Source organism: Palaemon carinicauda, chromosome 33, assembly GCF_036898095.1.
Source record: "Palaemon carinicauda isolate YSFRI2023 chromosome 33, ASM3689809v2, whole genome shotgun sequence".
Taxonomy (NCBI): domain Eukaryota; kingdom Metazoa; phylum Arthropoda; class Malacostraca; order Decapoda; family Palaemonidae; genus Palaemon; species Palaemon carinicauda.
Window position 1 is genome coordinate 80064985 of NC_090757.1, and position 18644 is coordinate 80083628.

Below are 18644 nucleotides of genomic sequence, written 5' to 3' on the forward strand. Positions count from 1 at the left end.
CCCATTGGGTACAGACAAGTCTGTTAAGAGTCGGGCTCCAGTGATCTGGTTTTAAGTCAACCATATTTGCGGGTAATGGGTGACACCAGGCATTGGAGTCCCTGGTGGGAGGGGCTAACCACCCCCACTGACTAGTATATGCCCACCTTAAGAGAGGCAGCCCTTCTCTAATAGAAGACTGGTCCCCGCTGAACCCTCTTCTCGTGTGGGGCCACATGGGATAGGAAGACTGACATCCTTCGATAGGAGATGGATAACTCGCCTTAGTTTTCCTATAAAAACCAACCCCTCTGTTGACGACCTGGAAAATACAAACATGGACCTTGGTACAGACAGCTCCAACTCAGGTCCTAATATTGTTACATTGGAACCTTATTCACGTTATGTAAAGAATGATAAAAAAACACTAGAGAAGAAGAGAGAGAGAGTGAGAAATGATGACGGTACAGAAAGATATAGAAAAGTAGAAATATTACCTGGTCACTTTGAAGTAGTGAATTATGAAATATTTCTTATTTTAGGATTTGAAAATGGAACACATGAACGTGTAAAGGTTTTTAAAGCAAACAGGGAAATAGTTACTTTATGTGGAGGACAGCTAAAAATTCTACCCCAGGGAAATGGAAGTCTCTTGATAGAGACACTATCCCCAATACAAGGCGAAAGATTGAAAACACTTAAAACATTTGATGGTCGTAGTGTCAAATGTGTTTCGCATCCCACTTTCAACCAGAGTAGAGGTGTGCTCCAGAATTGCTTGACATAGAGAAATAAGAAATTGAGGATGAACTGAAGTAGTCAGAATGAGAAAGAGAGTTGGAGAACGTATTCCTCTTGCTACTTTGATTATAGCATTTGATCAATGCAGATTACCAAATGTTATTAAAGCTGGTTGGCTATCTTTCAAGATGAAACCATATATCCCTTCACCATTGCGAGGTTATCATTGCCAAATGTATGACCATTGAAGTCAGAAGTGCAAAGAAAAACTAAATAATAAGCCTGCAGTTTGTGCCAACTGTGGAAAAAATAGTCATTGAGTATGCATAGAAAATCCAAATTGCATACATTGTGGGAAAGTACACCCAGATACATCTAAAAGCTACATTAAGTTTATTTTTGAAAAAGAAATTCAGGCCATTAGGACCATGGAAAGGGTTACTTTTAAAGAGGCTCGTAAAAGAGCTACTGAAAAGCAGGTAAGACGAGGGCAACCTTTTTCAATGGTACCTAAGAAAAACTTGCCAAAGCACACAGATGAAAATTATAACCCCACTTCTAACGTAAAGAAACATATGAAAGTTGTTGAAGAGGTTGAAAGTCCCATTGAAAATTTATACCCATAAAATGTAGTAAAAACAAAACAGATACTTAGAGATCTGAAAGTTATTCAAAAGCCATCTACTCCTATTCAAAACAATAGTACAAACCTCTCTCAGGCGGTGTCTTTGCCTGATCTGATGGAGGTTCCACTTGAAACCAATTTACGTAGTGAACCAGTAGTGGGGAAAGTGCAAAAACCTAACAACTCGCAACCTTTTTATCGAAAAAGAGAGGGACCTCCATCTCTCTCGCCTCCTACCATAAGAAACATTAAAGTCATGACTTCAAATAGATATGATGTCTTGTCTGCTGATGTATCTGATCAACTGGAAGGTAAATTGAATAAATCAGAAATTCAAGTTGAGGTCCACCATCCTCCTCAACAATTAGATCAAAAGGATACAAAGAAAAAAACGAACACAAAACCCAATATATCAAGATCCTCTCTAGAGATACCACCGGGAAATATTGTTAGATCAAATATTGCCAATGGGAAAACTTCATCCAAGGTGTCTTCCAAAAAATAAACCATAGCTTTTTCCTCCATTTTGCAATGGAATTGCCAGGGTTTAAGGGCGAAATATGAACAACTTAAGCTGCTCATACATGAGCACTCCCCTATAACTGTATGTCTATAGGAAAGCAAGCTCGATGCTAATACTCCGTGTCCTCGAGAGTATGTTAGCTATAGGACACCATATGATCAACGAGCAGGGAGCTATGGGGGAAGTCTTATATATGTTCGTCGAGATGTTCCCCAAATATCTTTGTCTATCTGTACCCCTCTGCAGGCAGTGGTTGTACAGATAGGGAGAAAATACACAATCTGTACTCCTTTCTTGCCTCTAAATGATAACATCTCATATGATAATGTTGTAGAGGTGATTAAACAACTCCCACAACCTTTTCTCTTACTAGAAGATATTAATAGTAGACATCCTTTATGGGGTGATGTTTTGGCTGATGCAAGGGGTAATATTGTATCATCAATTTTAGAGAATGAAGGTGTAGGACTCCTTAATACAGGAGAGCCCACACACTTTCATGTCCAGACAGGTACCTTGTACTGCATCGACCTATCAGTTGCAAGCTCTAAGTGTCTTCTCGATTTTATTTGGAGAATATTAGATGATTGGCATACTAGTGATCATGCACCAATCATTATAAACACCAACAATGGTCCACCTTTACAGAGATCGAAACGATGGAATCTTGATAAGGCGGACTGGGATAGATTTCGGGAGCTAAGTGAAATTGAAGGAAATGTTGAACAGTTTTAAAGTATTGATGATGCCATAGACTTATTTATTGGAACTCTTCACACAGTGTGAGTCAATTCCATTCCCAAAACAACAGGGATATTCAAACGACGACGAGTCCCCTGGTGGTCATCATAACTAACTGCCCTGCAGAGAGCCACAAGAAAGTCTTTAACTCGATTGCGCAGGCGTCGTACTTAGGAGAATTTAGTCATATACAAGATGTGTAGAGCATAGTTCCGTTGTGCCATGAAAGAAGCTAGTCGCCAGTCTTGGGTTTCATTTGTTTCCTCCATTAACAGTAGAACACCAACATCATCTGTGTGGAGGAAAGTGAAAAAGATAGTAGGTAAATTCACCCCAAACCCTCCACCAGTGTTAAGGGTAAATGGTCAGTATATGACTGGAGCAACCGAAGTTAGCAATGCCCTGGCTGACCATTTTTCAAATGTATCATGCAAGTGTGAAGCAGCTCCTGGTTACCAGTATAGGAGCATTGAAGAAAAGAAAGTTTTAGATTTTGCAACAAGAAAGGAAGAGTCGTACAATTTTCCTTTTACTGAAAGAGAATTTGATTCTGCACTTGCTACATGTAACGATACAGCCCCTGGACCTGATGGAATTCCATATGCAATGATTAAACATGTGCCTTTTAATACAAAGCTCTTTATTTTAAGCATTATTAATAGAATATGGCATGATCATAGTTATCCAAGTGTTTGGGAACTAGCCATTATTCTAGCCTTTTTAAAACCCGGTAAGGACAAGTTTTTTGCAGCAAATTATAGGCCAATTGCATTGACATCTTGTTTTTTTGGGCTCGGGCCATGTCGTCCTGATGGAAGGCTCGTATAAGTAGCTTCCTAAGGGATATTGGACTACTGTACAGTGATATTCTCAGAGAATTTACCTTTAGGTCTCAAGAATTCTAACTCCTGGCGCGAATATCCTTAAAATTTCTCGTAAGGATATCGCATAAATCAGGGGACGTGTATCTTGATACAACACATAGCAATCTTAACCCCGAATAGCGTTTTCGCTTCAAGGGGGAAAGTGGCAAAATTTGAACGGGAGCCGATATCAAGGTTACCCTTCCTTCCTTACTACTTTGAGTATCCAGGTGGCGCTGTACGTCGCTGCCATGTTTATTCCTATAAGTGTAGCGCTATAGCTCGGTGATTTTCCTGGTTTTTCTCGTTAGGCTTTGGTATTTTTGCGCATATCATGCAATCTCCAGCCTCTTCTGCCTCTGGAAAGTTGAGTATTTGATCTTTACATTGTATAAATTTTAGCTCCTGCCTCACAGTGAAATTAGGTTGAATTAAGTGAGAGAGCTTTGCCTTAACCGGGGTGTCATTGGCGCTGTCGTTCATTACGCATGAGTTATTTAGTTAGCCTGAACGACTTTCCTGGTGTTAATAGCATGAATATTTCGAAGCTATTCAGTCTTCATTACCAGGAAGTTAATTATATTATGCCGATTGTATTCTTGATAGTTTCGACAATTTAGGTAACCGAACCTTGCTTGTGCTAGGCTTCCTAGCCTATGCGTTTTAGTTTACTTCATGCATGATATAGTAGACATTCCTAGTGTAATAACATTAAATGAAGCTATTTAGGCAATTTATACATGTAAGATACATTGATTGCATATATATATTCCTTTTCCTTTGAGATCGTATACGAGACAGTTTCGGCGGTTAAGATAGTCGAATCTCGCCCGCTGCTAGGCTACTATCCTAGTGGCTTTAGTATACTTTCATACATGTTCCCTGGTTACCCTCGTGTATCGTTTTATCAATTCAGGCGGAGATAGATATCTCCTAGAATTATTATATAAACCGATACTCGTCTCCAGTGGAGATTTAAGGGTAATCCCTCCTTCCCTCTGAGTGTAGCCTCAGGCTACAACCCTAGTTAGTCTTGCCTTCGAGTAGACACTCAGGCTTGACTGTGCTAGTGTTTTCTGTCTCTTCCCTTGGCCAACAGATAGCATGCTTTGGGTTTCGGTCAGAACATCAGAGTACTGTATATGGTCTTTTGCCGGCGGCCAGCCGGCAGGGTGAATAGTCATTCCCCTGCCAGACTAGGCTGCCGACGTAGGAGGCTAGACCTCCCTAGGCCGCACTTGAAGTGGTTGTATGATGCTGCCACCTTCTCCCTGCGGTCTGGAAGACTAGTCCTGTGCTCGCAGACCCTAGGCTGAAGAAAAGACATTCTTCTGCCGCCTATGATGGCGCCGGCTCTGGAACTCTGTTTCTCCCTTGTTGAGAGGAGGCACTAAGTCTGCCGCCGTCCCCTTAACTATATTGGCAGACCCTGGGCTGGAGAATAGATATTCTCCTGTCACCTAGGACGACGTCGATATTGAAACAGAGTTTCTTATGGGTGTGATAGGACCTGCAACCCTGCCGGCTCCTTCCACACCTCATACAGGACCCTTTTCCCTCCCCCCTCTGTCCTTTAGTGATGGCCTAGCCATCGCAACCCTTTGGCTGTCGTCCTACAATCTCGCCGCTTGCCGCCAGGTTGTGGGGCCGGCCGGGGCTCCTACATGCAGCGGCTTAGTCGCTCAGCCTTCCCTTATGAACGCAAGGCTCTGGGAAAAGCTGTGCCGGCTGGGCCGGCTGTCGGCGGGAGACCCCCATACTGTAGTGTTCTTCAGTCCTCTCTTCCCTCTTAATAAGAGAATGCCTTGATGAAGTCATTGAGCTTCAGCACGGCATTTTATTCCCGTGCTGAAACTTGGTGACGGGCAAGAGGGCTCTCGAACTTGGGGAAATTGCTCCCCCAGTTCGAATCTAAATTTCTCTCTTTCTTATCTTATTCTTCGTCTTTATATTGCTTCAACCTTCTCCTAATATTATAAACTTTCTTTCATGTTGCTGTCCCAACCCTATGAGTAAAATTTCCCATATGTATATGTGTATATATTTACATATATATGTTTATTTTTTTTTTTTTATGGCATAGATGTTTCTACATCTGTTATTGCCGCTCAGGCGGATGTTTCTACATCTGTTATTGCTGCCTGCTTTGATGAATGGGAAAGGTGTCATGGTTGTGAGGTGTTTGTGCTCAAAGCTATATGTGAGAGTATTGGATGATCTCGGCCATCTCGAAGATGGTTTGGACCTTTTAGGTGGAACTATTCTCAAGTGTTGTGTCTTCGGAATTCAGGGGGATCCAATGCTTGGGGTAGGACTCTCAGCTTTTGGCCGGAAGCCCGTCATTACAGATGTGGGTAGTATGATTCCATAGTTTCTTGGTTTCAGTCGTAACAGGCTGTTCAGCTTACACCTGTGCCTCTATATCTGTTTTGATGCTATCCTTCGGGTAGGGTATGGAGTGGACCATCTGGGAAGTATACTCTCACTGTGCCGGTAGTGGAGAGTGCAAATTTCCTTCCCAACATGTGATGCCTTAATGTTCTCAAGCAGGTAAATCAAATTATTCAAAATATCACTTCTCTTTTCTTTATTCTAATGGATTCTTGTGACAATGACCCCACCTCCCATGGATACGCTGATTCGCCCCCGGCACTGTTGACGACCTCTGGCAATTCATTTAACGAAAATTCCGTTGATGACGTAGGAACTAAAAAGTACTATTCTTTAAACATTCGAAAAAAGGGTAATTTGGGCAACACAGGAAAACTGAATGTCCTGCACGTTACCCAAATCCCATTAGAAGCTAGTTATGATGTGCTACTTAAAATATTTGAGTGTTACGGATTAATAAAAGAAATTAGAATGAAACTTCAAGATGATGATAATTGGGATTCTTGGTTATCATTTAATTGTCATGAGGAAGCATTTAATGCAAGCCGTAACATTGTTAATATTAAAGTAGGTAATATGAGTATTAAGGGTGCTCTGTGTGATGGGTCACCTAAAGATCTGGATGTTTAGAGACCAGCAGACTGGGTTGATAAAGATATAGAGGTAGATATGCCATCCCAAAGAAAACCAAAACCACCAATGTGGTTTCTTGCTCAATCTACAGGAGGTACGAAAATTATTTCAAGATCTGCAAATTTCTTCAGAGGAAGGTAGGAACGATCGCACCTGGAGATATATCTCGATTCGGTGAGAAAAGTTACTTGATAAAGGCCAAGTCATACACACAGTCTGTTATATTGTCCAATTTAAAGACAGTAAATGATGATATAAAATTGGACATGAAACCCCATCTAAACTTTAGCTATGGAAGGGGAGTGGTTTTCAATAGGGATCTATATGAATTTACCGAAGAGGAGATATTAGCTATGTGTATCAGTGTGGAAAGTACATAAAGTACCAGGAACATCAATGATTGTTCTTACTTTCCAGGATGCTGATGTATCTTTCCACATAGGCATAGAAAATGAAAGGATTAGAGTTCAACTTTTTAAGCAGAAGCCACTGCAATGTTATACTTGCTTTAAGTTTGGGCATCCTTCCAAAGTTTGCAAGAATGATAAAAATTGTAATACTTGCGCCAATATTTACCATGGGGAAGGTACACTTGAGGCAAGGTGCTTAAACTGCAACTCTAATCATAAAGCTAATGATAGGAGCTGCCAGTTTTATAAATTAGAAGAGGCTGCCCTCAATAAATCAATTATTGAACATGTAAGTGTGGGGCATGCCAAGAGACTATTGAATGAATCTAATACCTATGCAAAGACATTAAAAACAGGAGAAAAATTTCCTTGGGAATCATCTCACCCACCTACTACTGTAGGTATTTCTCGAAAAAGGAATTCACCTTCTATTGATAAAGTGCTGCATAAGACAAGAATATCTCCTCGTAAAGATTTATCATTGAGTATCAACAAAGAGACATCACTCACCACTATATCAAACCTTTGTCCCCCATTACTAAGGATAGTACTAACCTCTCCCAGGCCATATCCTTGCCTGATTTAATGGAGATTCCACCTGAAACCAAGTTATCAGGTGTACCTGTAGTGGGGAAGGTACAAAAACCTGGTAACTCACAACCTATTACTCATAAAAGAGAGAGACCTCCATCTCTCTCACCCCCTTCCATAAGAAATATTAGAGTTATGACATCAAATAAATATGATGTTTTGTCTGTTGATGTTTCCGATCAACCAGAAGACAATTTAAATAAATCAGAAATTCAAGTTGAGGTCCACCATCCACCTCAAGAAATAGATCAAAAGGATACAAAGAAAAACACAATCGTAAAACCCAACATAACAAGACCATCTCTGAAGAAACCTACAGGAAATAATGTTAGATTAAAAACTGCTAATGGGAAGACCTCATCCAAGATGTCTTCCAGAAATAATCCATAGGTTTCTCCTCCATTTTGCAATGGAACTGTCAGGGTTTTAGGGTGAAATCTGAAGAACTTAAGCTTCTAATTCATGAACATTCCCCCATAATTGTATGTCTACAGGAAAGTATGCTTGATGCTAACACTCCTAGTCCTCGAGAGTATGTTAGATATAGAACACCATATAATCATCAAGCAGGGAGCCATGGCGGAAGTCTCATGTACGTTTGTCGAGATGTTCCCCAAATACCTATGTCCATACGTACAACCCTGTAGGCAGTGGTTGTACAAATTGATATAGGGAGAAAATATACAATATGCTCTATCTACTTTTATCACATCCAAATGATAATATTTTATATGATGATTTAGCAGAGGTCATTCAACAGCTCCCTCAACCATTTCTCTTACTGGGAGATATGAATGGTAGACATCCTTTGTGGGGTGATGTTTTGGCAAACACAAGGGGCAATATTATCTCATCAATTGTGGAGAATGAGGATGTGGGACTCCTTAATACAAGAGAGCCCATGCGGTTCCATGTTCAGACAGGTACTTTGTCATGCATTGACTTTTCAATTGCAAGCTCTAACTGCCTCCTTGATTTTGATTGGAGGACATCAGATGATTGGCATACTAGTGATCATGCACCAATCATTATAAACACCAACAAGGGTCTGCGTTTACAAAGATGGAATCTTGACAAGGCAGACTGGGTTAAATTTTGTGAGCTAAGTGAAATCGAAGGGAGTGCAGAACAGTTTGAAAGTATTGATGATGCCATAGACCTACTGAATGGTACTCTCTATACAGCAAGAATCAGTTTGATTCCCAAAACCACAGGACTATTCAAAAGACGATCAGTCCCATGGTGGTCTTCAGAATTAACAGCCTTGCACAGAGCCACCAGAAAATCTCTTGACTAGATTGCGTAGATGCCGTACGGATGAAAATTTGATAACGTACAAAAAGTGTAGAGCACAGTTCCGTCGTGCCTTGAAAGAAGCTAGACGCCAATCTTGGGTGGCTTTTGTTACTTCCATTAATAGTAGAACACCACCATCTTCTGTATGGAGGAAAGTAAAAAAGATTGCAGGCAAATTCACCCCAAACCCAGTGTTGAAAGTGAATGGTCAGTATGTGGCTGAAGGAAATGAAGTTAGCAATGCCCTGGCTGACCATTTTTCAAATGTATTGTGCAAGAGTGTAGCAGCTCCTGGTCACCAGTACAGGAGCATTGAAGAAAAGAAAATTTTAAATTTTGCAACAGGAAGGGAAGAGTCATATAATTCTCCTTTCACTGAAAGAGAATATGATTCGGCACTTTCCACTTGTAACGATACAGCCCCTGGACCCGATGGAATTCCATATGCAATGATTAAACATGTACATTTTAATACAAAGTTATTTATTTTAAGCATTATTATTAGAATATGGCATGATCATAGTTATCCAAGTGTTTGGGAGCTAGCCATTATTTTAGCCTTTTTAAAACCCTTTAAGGATAAGTTTTTAGCAGCAAACTACCGACCTATTGCATTGACATCTTGTTTATGTAAAATTATGGAGAAGATGGTCAATGCAAGACTCATGTGGTACCTTGAAAAGAAGGGTATTTTATCACCGACTCAATGTGGATTCAGAAAAATGCACTCAACGACTGATGTGTTGATAAGACTTGTCCTCTATTTATGAAGCATTTGCTTCCAAACAGCACCATGTGACAGTCTTTTTTGACCTTGAAAAGCCATATGATACCACTTGGAGATATGGTATACTTAAAACAATTCATGAATTGGGATTGAGAGGAGAGCTGCCATTATTTATTCAGGCATTTCTTTCAAATAGAGTTTTTCAAGTGAGAGGGGGGGAAGCTCTATCAGAGAGTAAGTGTCAAGGAGAAGGAGTTCCTCAGGGGAGTGTACTGAGTGTAACCCTATTTGCACTAGCAATTAATGGGATATCCTTAGTCATTCCCAGGGATGTTCTCTCAACATTATTTGTGGATGATCTCTCAATGGCGACTTTGGGGTCGCCCTTGCATAGACCTATTCGCGACCTCGAAGACAAAGAGGCTAGAGACTTATTGCTCCCTAGTGCCAGATCTCGAAGCAGTCCACATAGATGCTTTCCTGTTAGATAGGTCCAATCTGGACTTGTACGGTTTTCCACCGTTCAAGATCCTTTACAAAGTGTTAGAAAAGTTTGTGTCACATGAAGGGACCAGAATGAGTCTAGTGGCCCCCTTTTGGCCCTCAAGAGAATAGTTCACTGAGGTCCTGGAATGGATGGTGTACACTCCAAGAAGCCTTCCATTAAGAGTAGATTTACTCAAACAACCCCACTTGGAAAGGTACCATCAAAGTCTCCAAAATCTTCATCTAACTGCCTTCAGACTATCGAAAAACTCACAAGAGCTAGAGGTTTTTCGAAGGAGGCAGCTAGGGCTATTGCAAGAGCAAGAAGGACTTTGACCATCAGGGTTTATCAATCCAAGTGGGAGGTTTTTAGAGAATGGTGCAGAGTCAACTCTGTTTCATCATCCAGTACCTCTATAGCTCAGATTGCTGACTTCCTGTTATACCTTCAAAGGAAGCGCAATTGTTCATCCTCTACCATCAAGGGATACATGAGTATGTTAATGACTGTATTCAGGCACAGAAACTTGAACCTTTCAAATGATAAAGACCTACAGGAACTTCTAAAATCGTTTGATACATCAAAGCAACGGCACCAGGATTCACCAGCTTGGAATCTGGATATAGTCCTGAAGTTCCTTATGAATGACAGGTTTGAGCCCTTGCATTCAACTTCCTTTAAGGACCTCACGATGAAGACTATTTTTGGTTAGTCTAGCAACAGCCAAGAGTTAGTGAAATCCATGCATTTAGTAAAAACGTTGGCTTTCGAGATAACAAAGCTATCTGCTCATTGCAGTTAGGCTTTCTCGCCAAGAATGAACGCCCCTCTCAACCTTGGCCCAAGGCTTTTGAGATTCCGAATCTTTCGGATGTGGTTGGCTAGGAGTTGGAGAGAGTCCTGTGCCCAGTAAGAGCCCTGAAGTTCTACCTGGACAGAACGAAAGAGTTGCGAGGCAAGTCGGAAGCTCTTTGGTGCTCGGTCAAGAAGCCCTCATTACAGATGTCAAAGAATGCCCTTTCATTCTTCATCAGACTTTTAATAAGAGAGGCTCATGCACATTGCAGTGAGACAGACCTTAAACTTTTAAAGGTCAAGATGCACAAAGTTAGAGCTGTAGCAACTTCAGTGGCCTTCAAGCAGAATAGATCGTTGCAGAGCTTAATGGACACAACCTTTTGGAGGAGTAAATCTATGTTCGCTTCACACTATTTGAAAAGTGTCCAGACTCCTTATGAGGACTGCTACACTCTGGGACCATTCGTAGCAGCGAGTGCAGTAGCGGGGGAAGGATCCACCGCTACATTCCCATAATCGTAATACCCTTTTCTTCTCTTGGAACTTTTATTTGTTTTTATGGTTGTTTGTGGAGATTGCGACAGTCTTCCGCAATCATTGATTTTAGTCAGGTGGTAAATTTTGTTCCTTGAGAGCACCCAGAACTGGGTATTGGAGGAGGTCCGGTCACATAGAGGTATGTACACCAGTTTGACAGCTCCTAGAGGTCTTCAGCTCCCTGGGAGGATCACTGGATCTCATAAGGAAAGCGGACAAAATGAGGGAGAGAATTATTGAAGTCAGCTTCCTTATCAGGTACGAACCCTTAAGCTTGTTTTATTAACTCTTAAGTAGAATTCCAACAATATTGGCTGTCTCTAACCCTCCACCAGAGGTGTTAATCTGCTATATATATAACTACCGGGTAAGTTATATGTTTAAAAATTATATTTTCATTATAAAATAAAATTTTGAACATACTTACCCGGTAGTTATATATAATTTAATTCCAACCCTCCTCCCCTCTAGAGACTATGGGCATGGAAGATCTGAGGAATCATGGAATGGTTCCAGGTACCTCGCTGGAGGGCACGCAGGTGGTACACCTGGCTATCCAATCGGCGATTGGCGCGAGTTTAGAAATTTCTGCTGTGACGTCAGGGACGTAAGCTATATATATAACTACCGGGTAAGTATGTTCAAAAATTTATTTTATAATGAAAATATCATTTCTAGTAACCCTCTAGTTAAGATTTTAGAATGGCTTTTTATTATTGGACAGAGAGGTGTAATGGTTCGATTTTGCTGGGTTTCAGCACATGTAGGTGTGTCTGGGAATGAGAAGGCAGATTTACTGGCGAAGAATGTAGCATTTGAGTTGCTACCAAGAAGGTATCCCATTCCGTGTAATGATTTCCTACCTAACATCAAGAAATTGTTTTGTAATGAATGGCAACAGCACTGGGATAGTCTAGATGGCAATAAAATGTGAGAAGTAACAAATGTCATATCTTCTTGGAGGTATGACATGATGCCCCGAAAATGGGAGACGACTCTTTGTCGTCTTTGTATTGGGCACACTCGGTTGACACACGAATTTCTGCTGAAGGCCCAACACCAACCGTATTGCAACGACTGTTTAGTGAGGCATTTGTTGACCGAATGCCCTAATTATAATAACTTAAGTAATAGGTATATGTTTGAGTTTCGAGGAGAGGATGGCAGGTTCATCCTTGCTAAGATTCTTGGACTTGATGTGTCCTACTATGCGAGTGGCATTTTTAGATTTATTTCAGAAGCAGGTCTTCTGAAACTATTTAACTTCTATAATGACATTCAACTTTTATGGTATTAATTGAATATTCTATTAATTTTTATATAAAATAAAGGATATCGGTGTCAATGACCTTAGATGTCAGGATGCCTGAAAATTTTGAATCAATCAATCACATGTGTTATTTTTTTTATGTAGTCGGTCTCTGGGTCTCATTCTTGCTCAAGAAAAATGTAGTCCGATAAGAGAAGGGTTCTTCGTTCGTCAAGGGATTCTTGTTCGCTTTCCTTTGGCCGTTTTCTTGCACTCCTCCAAATGCATTGTTCTCTTGTCACCCTTGGTGATGAGTAGTACGTTGTTCTGTAGGTGCTTTCACTTTGTTCAGGACGATGCTCTATGCCAAGACATGTTTTTGTTTTCCATTGAGAGGTTTTCGGACAGGAATCAGTACTTTGTTTTCCGAGCGAGTATGCAGCTGATTATTGTCTGGGCTAACCTACAATTCTCCTTTAGTTTTCCCTCACTGCAGTATGCTTTGAATCAAGTAAGAATTGTTCAGGTTTCTCTCTTTATTTTATCATTGCAGTTGCCTCCCATTCTTCAAAAGGGAATTTCTTCCATTTTCCACCTCCTTGCCAATGTTGATAATCGGGCTTGGTAAATTATGCTAAATTAATGTTTATTAAAATGGAATTTTCATTTTAAAATTAGTATTAATTATACTTACACTGAAAAATTTAGCTAGTCCCACCTAGCCTCCCCCACTTCTGGAATTATGCAACTGGCTACTGTACAGAAGTAAGTTGAGTTTGCTGCTCAGCTGTCAGTGTTACCAACAGTGGGACTGCATAGGTGGTTGCCATTGTGGTAAAATTTTGGTGGGTTATTGGTATTCATGGCTACCTGAATTATCCAGGTAAGTATTATTAATATTAATTTTACATTGTAAATTCCATATCATCATGTATTGAGTTTTATACTAGAGTGTACATTGAAACTTTAATGATGGCCAGGTATAAAAAATTGGATTTCTGACTGTTGATTATTCCACAACTTTATCATCATTTGTTTTTCAGAAGAGTTTTTGGAGAAGGTGTTCGATTATGCTCAGGAAATGCAGCTGTTAAAGATGGGTTCCCTATAACAAAAATTTCCTTGAGTGAGCCTGTGTCCTGGCTACCAAGACCAGTTTATGCATCTGTATCAAAAGCCCCACATGAAACACAAGTTACAACCTTGGACAATGGGCTTCGTGTTGCATCCGAGCCAAAATTTGGAAACTTTTGTACTGTTGGAGGTAAGTCATTAGTATACTGTACTGTACTTTACTATTCAGTGAGATTAAAATATTCATTAATTTTATCAGTAATTTTCTCCCTGAAGATTTTGGTGTCAAGCAGTTAGCATACCAAAATAAATTCATGCTTGTTTTTTGGACTTTTTATTTCACTTGCCATACAATAAAAAAGTAGGCAAGAATTATCCAAGAAATGTTATACATTATTTTTAGATATTATCATCCAATCCAGTTACAGTTAATAGACCTGAGTTGATAATTTCATTATAGTTTCTGCAATACAAGGACTTTCGCTTTGAGTAGTGCATTGAGGCAAATTAGTTGTGTATCCAAAAGTTATAAATCTTGAAGTTTTATATTTACCATAAAATTGTAAATGTGACCTTATAATCACTAACATACTGAACTATGCACTAAGATATGTTACCAAATCTCTTAACACAGTTCTGGTTACTGCACTGAGTTATGCTTTCCTTTTTTGCAACAGGGTTACTGTAATGCTGTAAAAGTAAATGTTCAGCAAACTGGGGTTCACCTGTCGCACCCATAGTATGTTATATATAAATCTATATCGCAGAAACTCTTTATTTCACAGGTTTCTGCGAGCTGATACATTTTTGTATATTCTAAGTTGTTCCACAACTGGAATAGAAATCACGCTATTTATTAGGGGTATTACTTTCGGCAAAGCTGAAATGAAGAGACATTAAAATTTAGCGAGGGTTAACTACCCACACCGCTAGTTAGTAGGGGGGGGGGCAGCTTGCTACCACTCCCACTCACACACTGGTGATTTAGCTCACTTTACTTTTGGCTCGGATAGAGAGCGGTTGTTTCCGCTCTTCCTCCTCACCTATCTGGACTGCCATTGATTTTTGTCTTTTAACTTACTTTTTCTTATACAGTGGTACCTCTGCTTATGAATATAATTCGTTCCACAACCGACTTCCGATGTAGAAAATGTTCGGGTGTAGAAACTAATTTTCCCATAAGAATACTGTACATGGTAATTCATTTAATTCGTTCCTCAGCCTAAAAACCCATAATAAATCCTTAATAAATGGCTACACATAATTACTTACTTACTTTTACTTTTACTTTTAGGGGTTTATTTCTTGCCCTCCATCAAACACTAAAGGTCTGTTCAGGCGGGCCTTGGTGTGTGAAAAAATAATTTCTTTCCAGTTAATATTTTGCTCTGTATCATTATCAGTTATTTCGCTAGCATTTGTATTCAGGCTTAATAGTTTTCAGGTCACTATTATAACATTTTCTAAAAAGATAAGTCTTCAGGTTTTTCTTGAAAGCTGCCACATTATTGCTATTCTTGACATCGAGTGGAAGGTCGTTAAAGAGTCTCGGTGCAGCATAACTGAACGTTCTTCCTGCTATTGCATGATTCACACTAATTTCGAATAGTCTATGTGGGTCATCAGCATGTCTAACTCTTACAGCGGCGCTGGTAGCTTCAGGGTAGGGGACCAAGCAATCACGAAGATATTTAGGCTTATCACTTGTAAGTGCTTTGTGAGTCAACAAGCAAATTTTAAATTCAATTCTAGCCTTAACAGGTAACCAATGTAGATCGATCAATGCAGGAGTTATTCTCTCCCTTAGTTTAATGCCTTTTATCAGTTTAGCCGCCCGGTTTTGCACATTTTGAAGCTTTCTTAGTAGTGTATTGGGCAATTTGTAGTACAGAGAATTGCAATAATCAAGCCTTGATATTACATGACTCATCACTAAAATTTTTGTACTGCCCTCTGTTAAATATTTTCTAATAAATGCTATGTTTCTCAGGTGATAGTTACACACTTTCACTGTGTTCACAATTTGGTCCCTCATTGACAAATTACAGTCTATCAGTACACCCAAATTTTTCACAACAGGCACAATCCCAACATCAGCATCACCAATTTTTATACTTTGAATTAACTGGTAATTCTTCAAAGCCACCTTTGTGCCAAAGAACATACATTCTGTTTTATCATCATTTAATTTGAGCTTTTTCCTCTGCATCCATGTTTTTATTTCAGTCATTATCTCATAAATTTTCTTCTCTGTATCTTGTGTTGTTGAAATTGAGAGGTAAAACTGAGTATCATCTGCATATACATAGTTTAAAACCCATTTTTTGTTTTTTCAAGATGTGTGATAGCTCGATAGTATATATGTTAAACAAGATAGGGCCCAGAACACTATCCTGTGGTACACCCTTCATAAGAATTCTCTCATTGGATCGGTTTCCAGAAACTTCTACAATAGTCTTCCTGTTCACTAAGTAACTTCGCAAAAATTTCAGTGCTTCCTCAGTCACTCCAATAGACTTTAAGTCGTCAAGTAAGTACTCGTGCACAACAGTGTCAAAAGCAGCACTAAGATCTAACATAATCAAAATTCCACACTTTCCCCCATCAAGAAGACCTATCATATCATTCATTATTGAGCACAATAACAATAACATAACTGCATAATATGAAAGAAGCATGTAAAAAAGATAATTATAAAGAAATAATAAATAAAAAATGTGTTTTATTGGCAACGCAGGTGTAGGATTTGCTACGCCAGGAGGAGACGGACGATCGGCGAGAAGGTAGACATGGTGTTAACATGTTCTTTAAATAAATACTCTCCCTCTCTCTCTCTCTCTCTCTCTCTCTCTCTCTCTCTCTCTCTCTCTCTCACTGTTAGTGTTAGAGACGTCTATTAATTTTTTCTGAGAGAGAGAGAGAGAGAGAGAGAGAGAGAGAGAGAGAGAGAGAGAGAGATTAAACAAAAATGTGTTGTGTACATATGATTTTTAACAGCGTTAACGAGTTGAAAGACAGTTAAATGTAACTAAAAAAACAATATCAGCGAATCTGAATTCCTTTATTAACTAAAACAAATATTGATACAAACACACTCGTGTGCGTATGCGCAAACACACACACACGCACGAGGAGACACGATCGGCGAGGAGGTAGAGATGGTGACTGCGATAACATACCGTAACTTACACTACTGAAATTTTAATCTAACTTAGCTTATTTATTTTTTTTTTATTTTTATATTTCATATTTTTTACATTTTTTTTCTTTTGATTTTTTATTTTCATCACTTTCAGTGACGAGTTACGGTGTGTTATCGCAGTCACCATCTCTACCTCCTGTCCGACCGTCTCTCTTACTGCGTAGCAATTCTTGCACCTGTGTGTGTGTTTGTGCATACGCACACGAGTGTGTTTGTATCAATATTTGTTTTAGTTAATAAAGGAATTCAAATTAGCTGTTATTACTTTCTTAGTTACATTTAATTGTTTTTCAACTCGTTAACGCTGTTAAAAATCATATGTACTCTAAACACATTTTTGCTTAATCTCTCTCTCTCTCTCTCGGAAAAAAAAATAGATGTATCTAACACTATAACAGCGAAGAAGAACGAGAGAGAGAGAGAGAGAGAGAGAGAGAGAGAGAGAGAGAGAGATTTTATTTAAAGAACATGTTGCTATGTTTAGAGAGAAACAGAAAAAGAGAGAAGTCTTATTTAAAAGAGCTTGTTAATGCTATTTTGGTTTTCTTTGCTTCACTTTTTTCTTTCTTTCTGTTCATCACGCTGGCCCTTCTCACAAATGATCGTTGCCAACAATCTCTTTGTCCTTTATCCCTATCAACAAAAGGCGTTTTATCTCTTCCAGGGTATTGCTACGATGTCTTGTAATAATGGTGATCCCCTTCGATGGTTATTTGCTTTAATGGCTGCCTTCAGCTTGATGATCCTCGAGATCATAGGCCTATTCCGGCCATATTGTTTAGCCATACAGTATCACTCACATGCACACTGCTCTCATCCATCCATCCATATACCAAGGCACTTCCCCCAATTTTGGGGGGTAGCCGACACCAACAATGAAACAAAACAAAAAGGGGACCTCTACTCTCTATGTTCCTTCAGCCTAATCAGGGACTCAACTGAGTTCAGCTGGTACTGCTAGGGTGCCACAGCCCAACCTCCTACATTTCCACCACAGATGCAGCTTCATAATGCTGACTCCCCTACTGCTGCTACCTCCGCGGTCATCTAAGGCACCGGAGGAAGCAGCAGGGCCTACTGGAACTGCGTCACAATCGCTCGCCATTCATTCCTATTTCTAGCATGCTCTCTTGCCTCTCTCACATCTATCCTCCTATCACCCAGAGCTTTCTTCACACCATCCATCCACCCAAACCTTGGCCTTCCTCTTGTACTTCTCCCATCAACTCTTGCATTCATCACCTTCTTTAGCAGACAACCATTTTCCATTCTCTCAACATGGCCAAACCACCTCAACACATTCATATCCACTGCTCTCATGTTTTTCTATAATTTCTTGCTTCAGTTCTAATGAAAGAATTGCCTTCTTCCTGTACTGAAACTTAGCTTCTTAGGCACCATGATTATAGGTAAAATCAAAAAGGAAATGTGAGAAAAGGAAAAAAATAAGCACTGTTAATAACAGACCAAACAGAGGACAACCACACGATACACACAAGAACAGAGAACTGAGCACTCGGCGCTCAATGGCGTAATGTTTACTTCATATGTTGGAGCAACACTTCGGATGTTGAGGCAGAAATTTGGTCGAATTTTACTTCGTATGTTGGAAAATTCGTATGTTGGGACATTCGTATGTAGAGGTACCACTGTACCTACATACATATACATATATATATATATATATATATATGTATATATATATATATATATATATATATTATTTATTCTATTCTATTTATCTATTTATTTTTATTTTATTTAAATGGCGTGGATA

General features: G+C 39.5%; 1 protein-coding gene across 1 annotated transcript in view; it reads left to right on the forward strand.

Annotated features, from left to right (window-relative positions):
• LOC137625999 (mitochondrial-processing peptidase subunit alpha) overlaps positions 1–18644 on the forward strand; it is a 656206-nt gene that overhangs the window by 42111 nt on the left and 595451 nt on the right. Inside the window, exon 2 of the mRNA XM_068357083.1 lies at positions 13635–13855. Coding sequence (XP_068213184.1) covers positions 13635–13855 — 221 coding nt within the window. The remainder of the gene's footprint in view (positions 1–13634; positions 13856–18644) is intronic.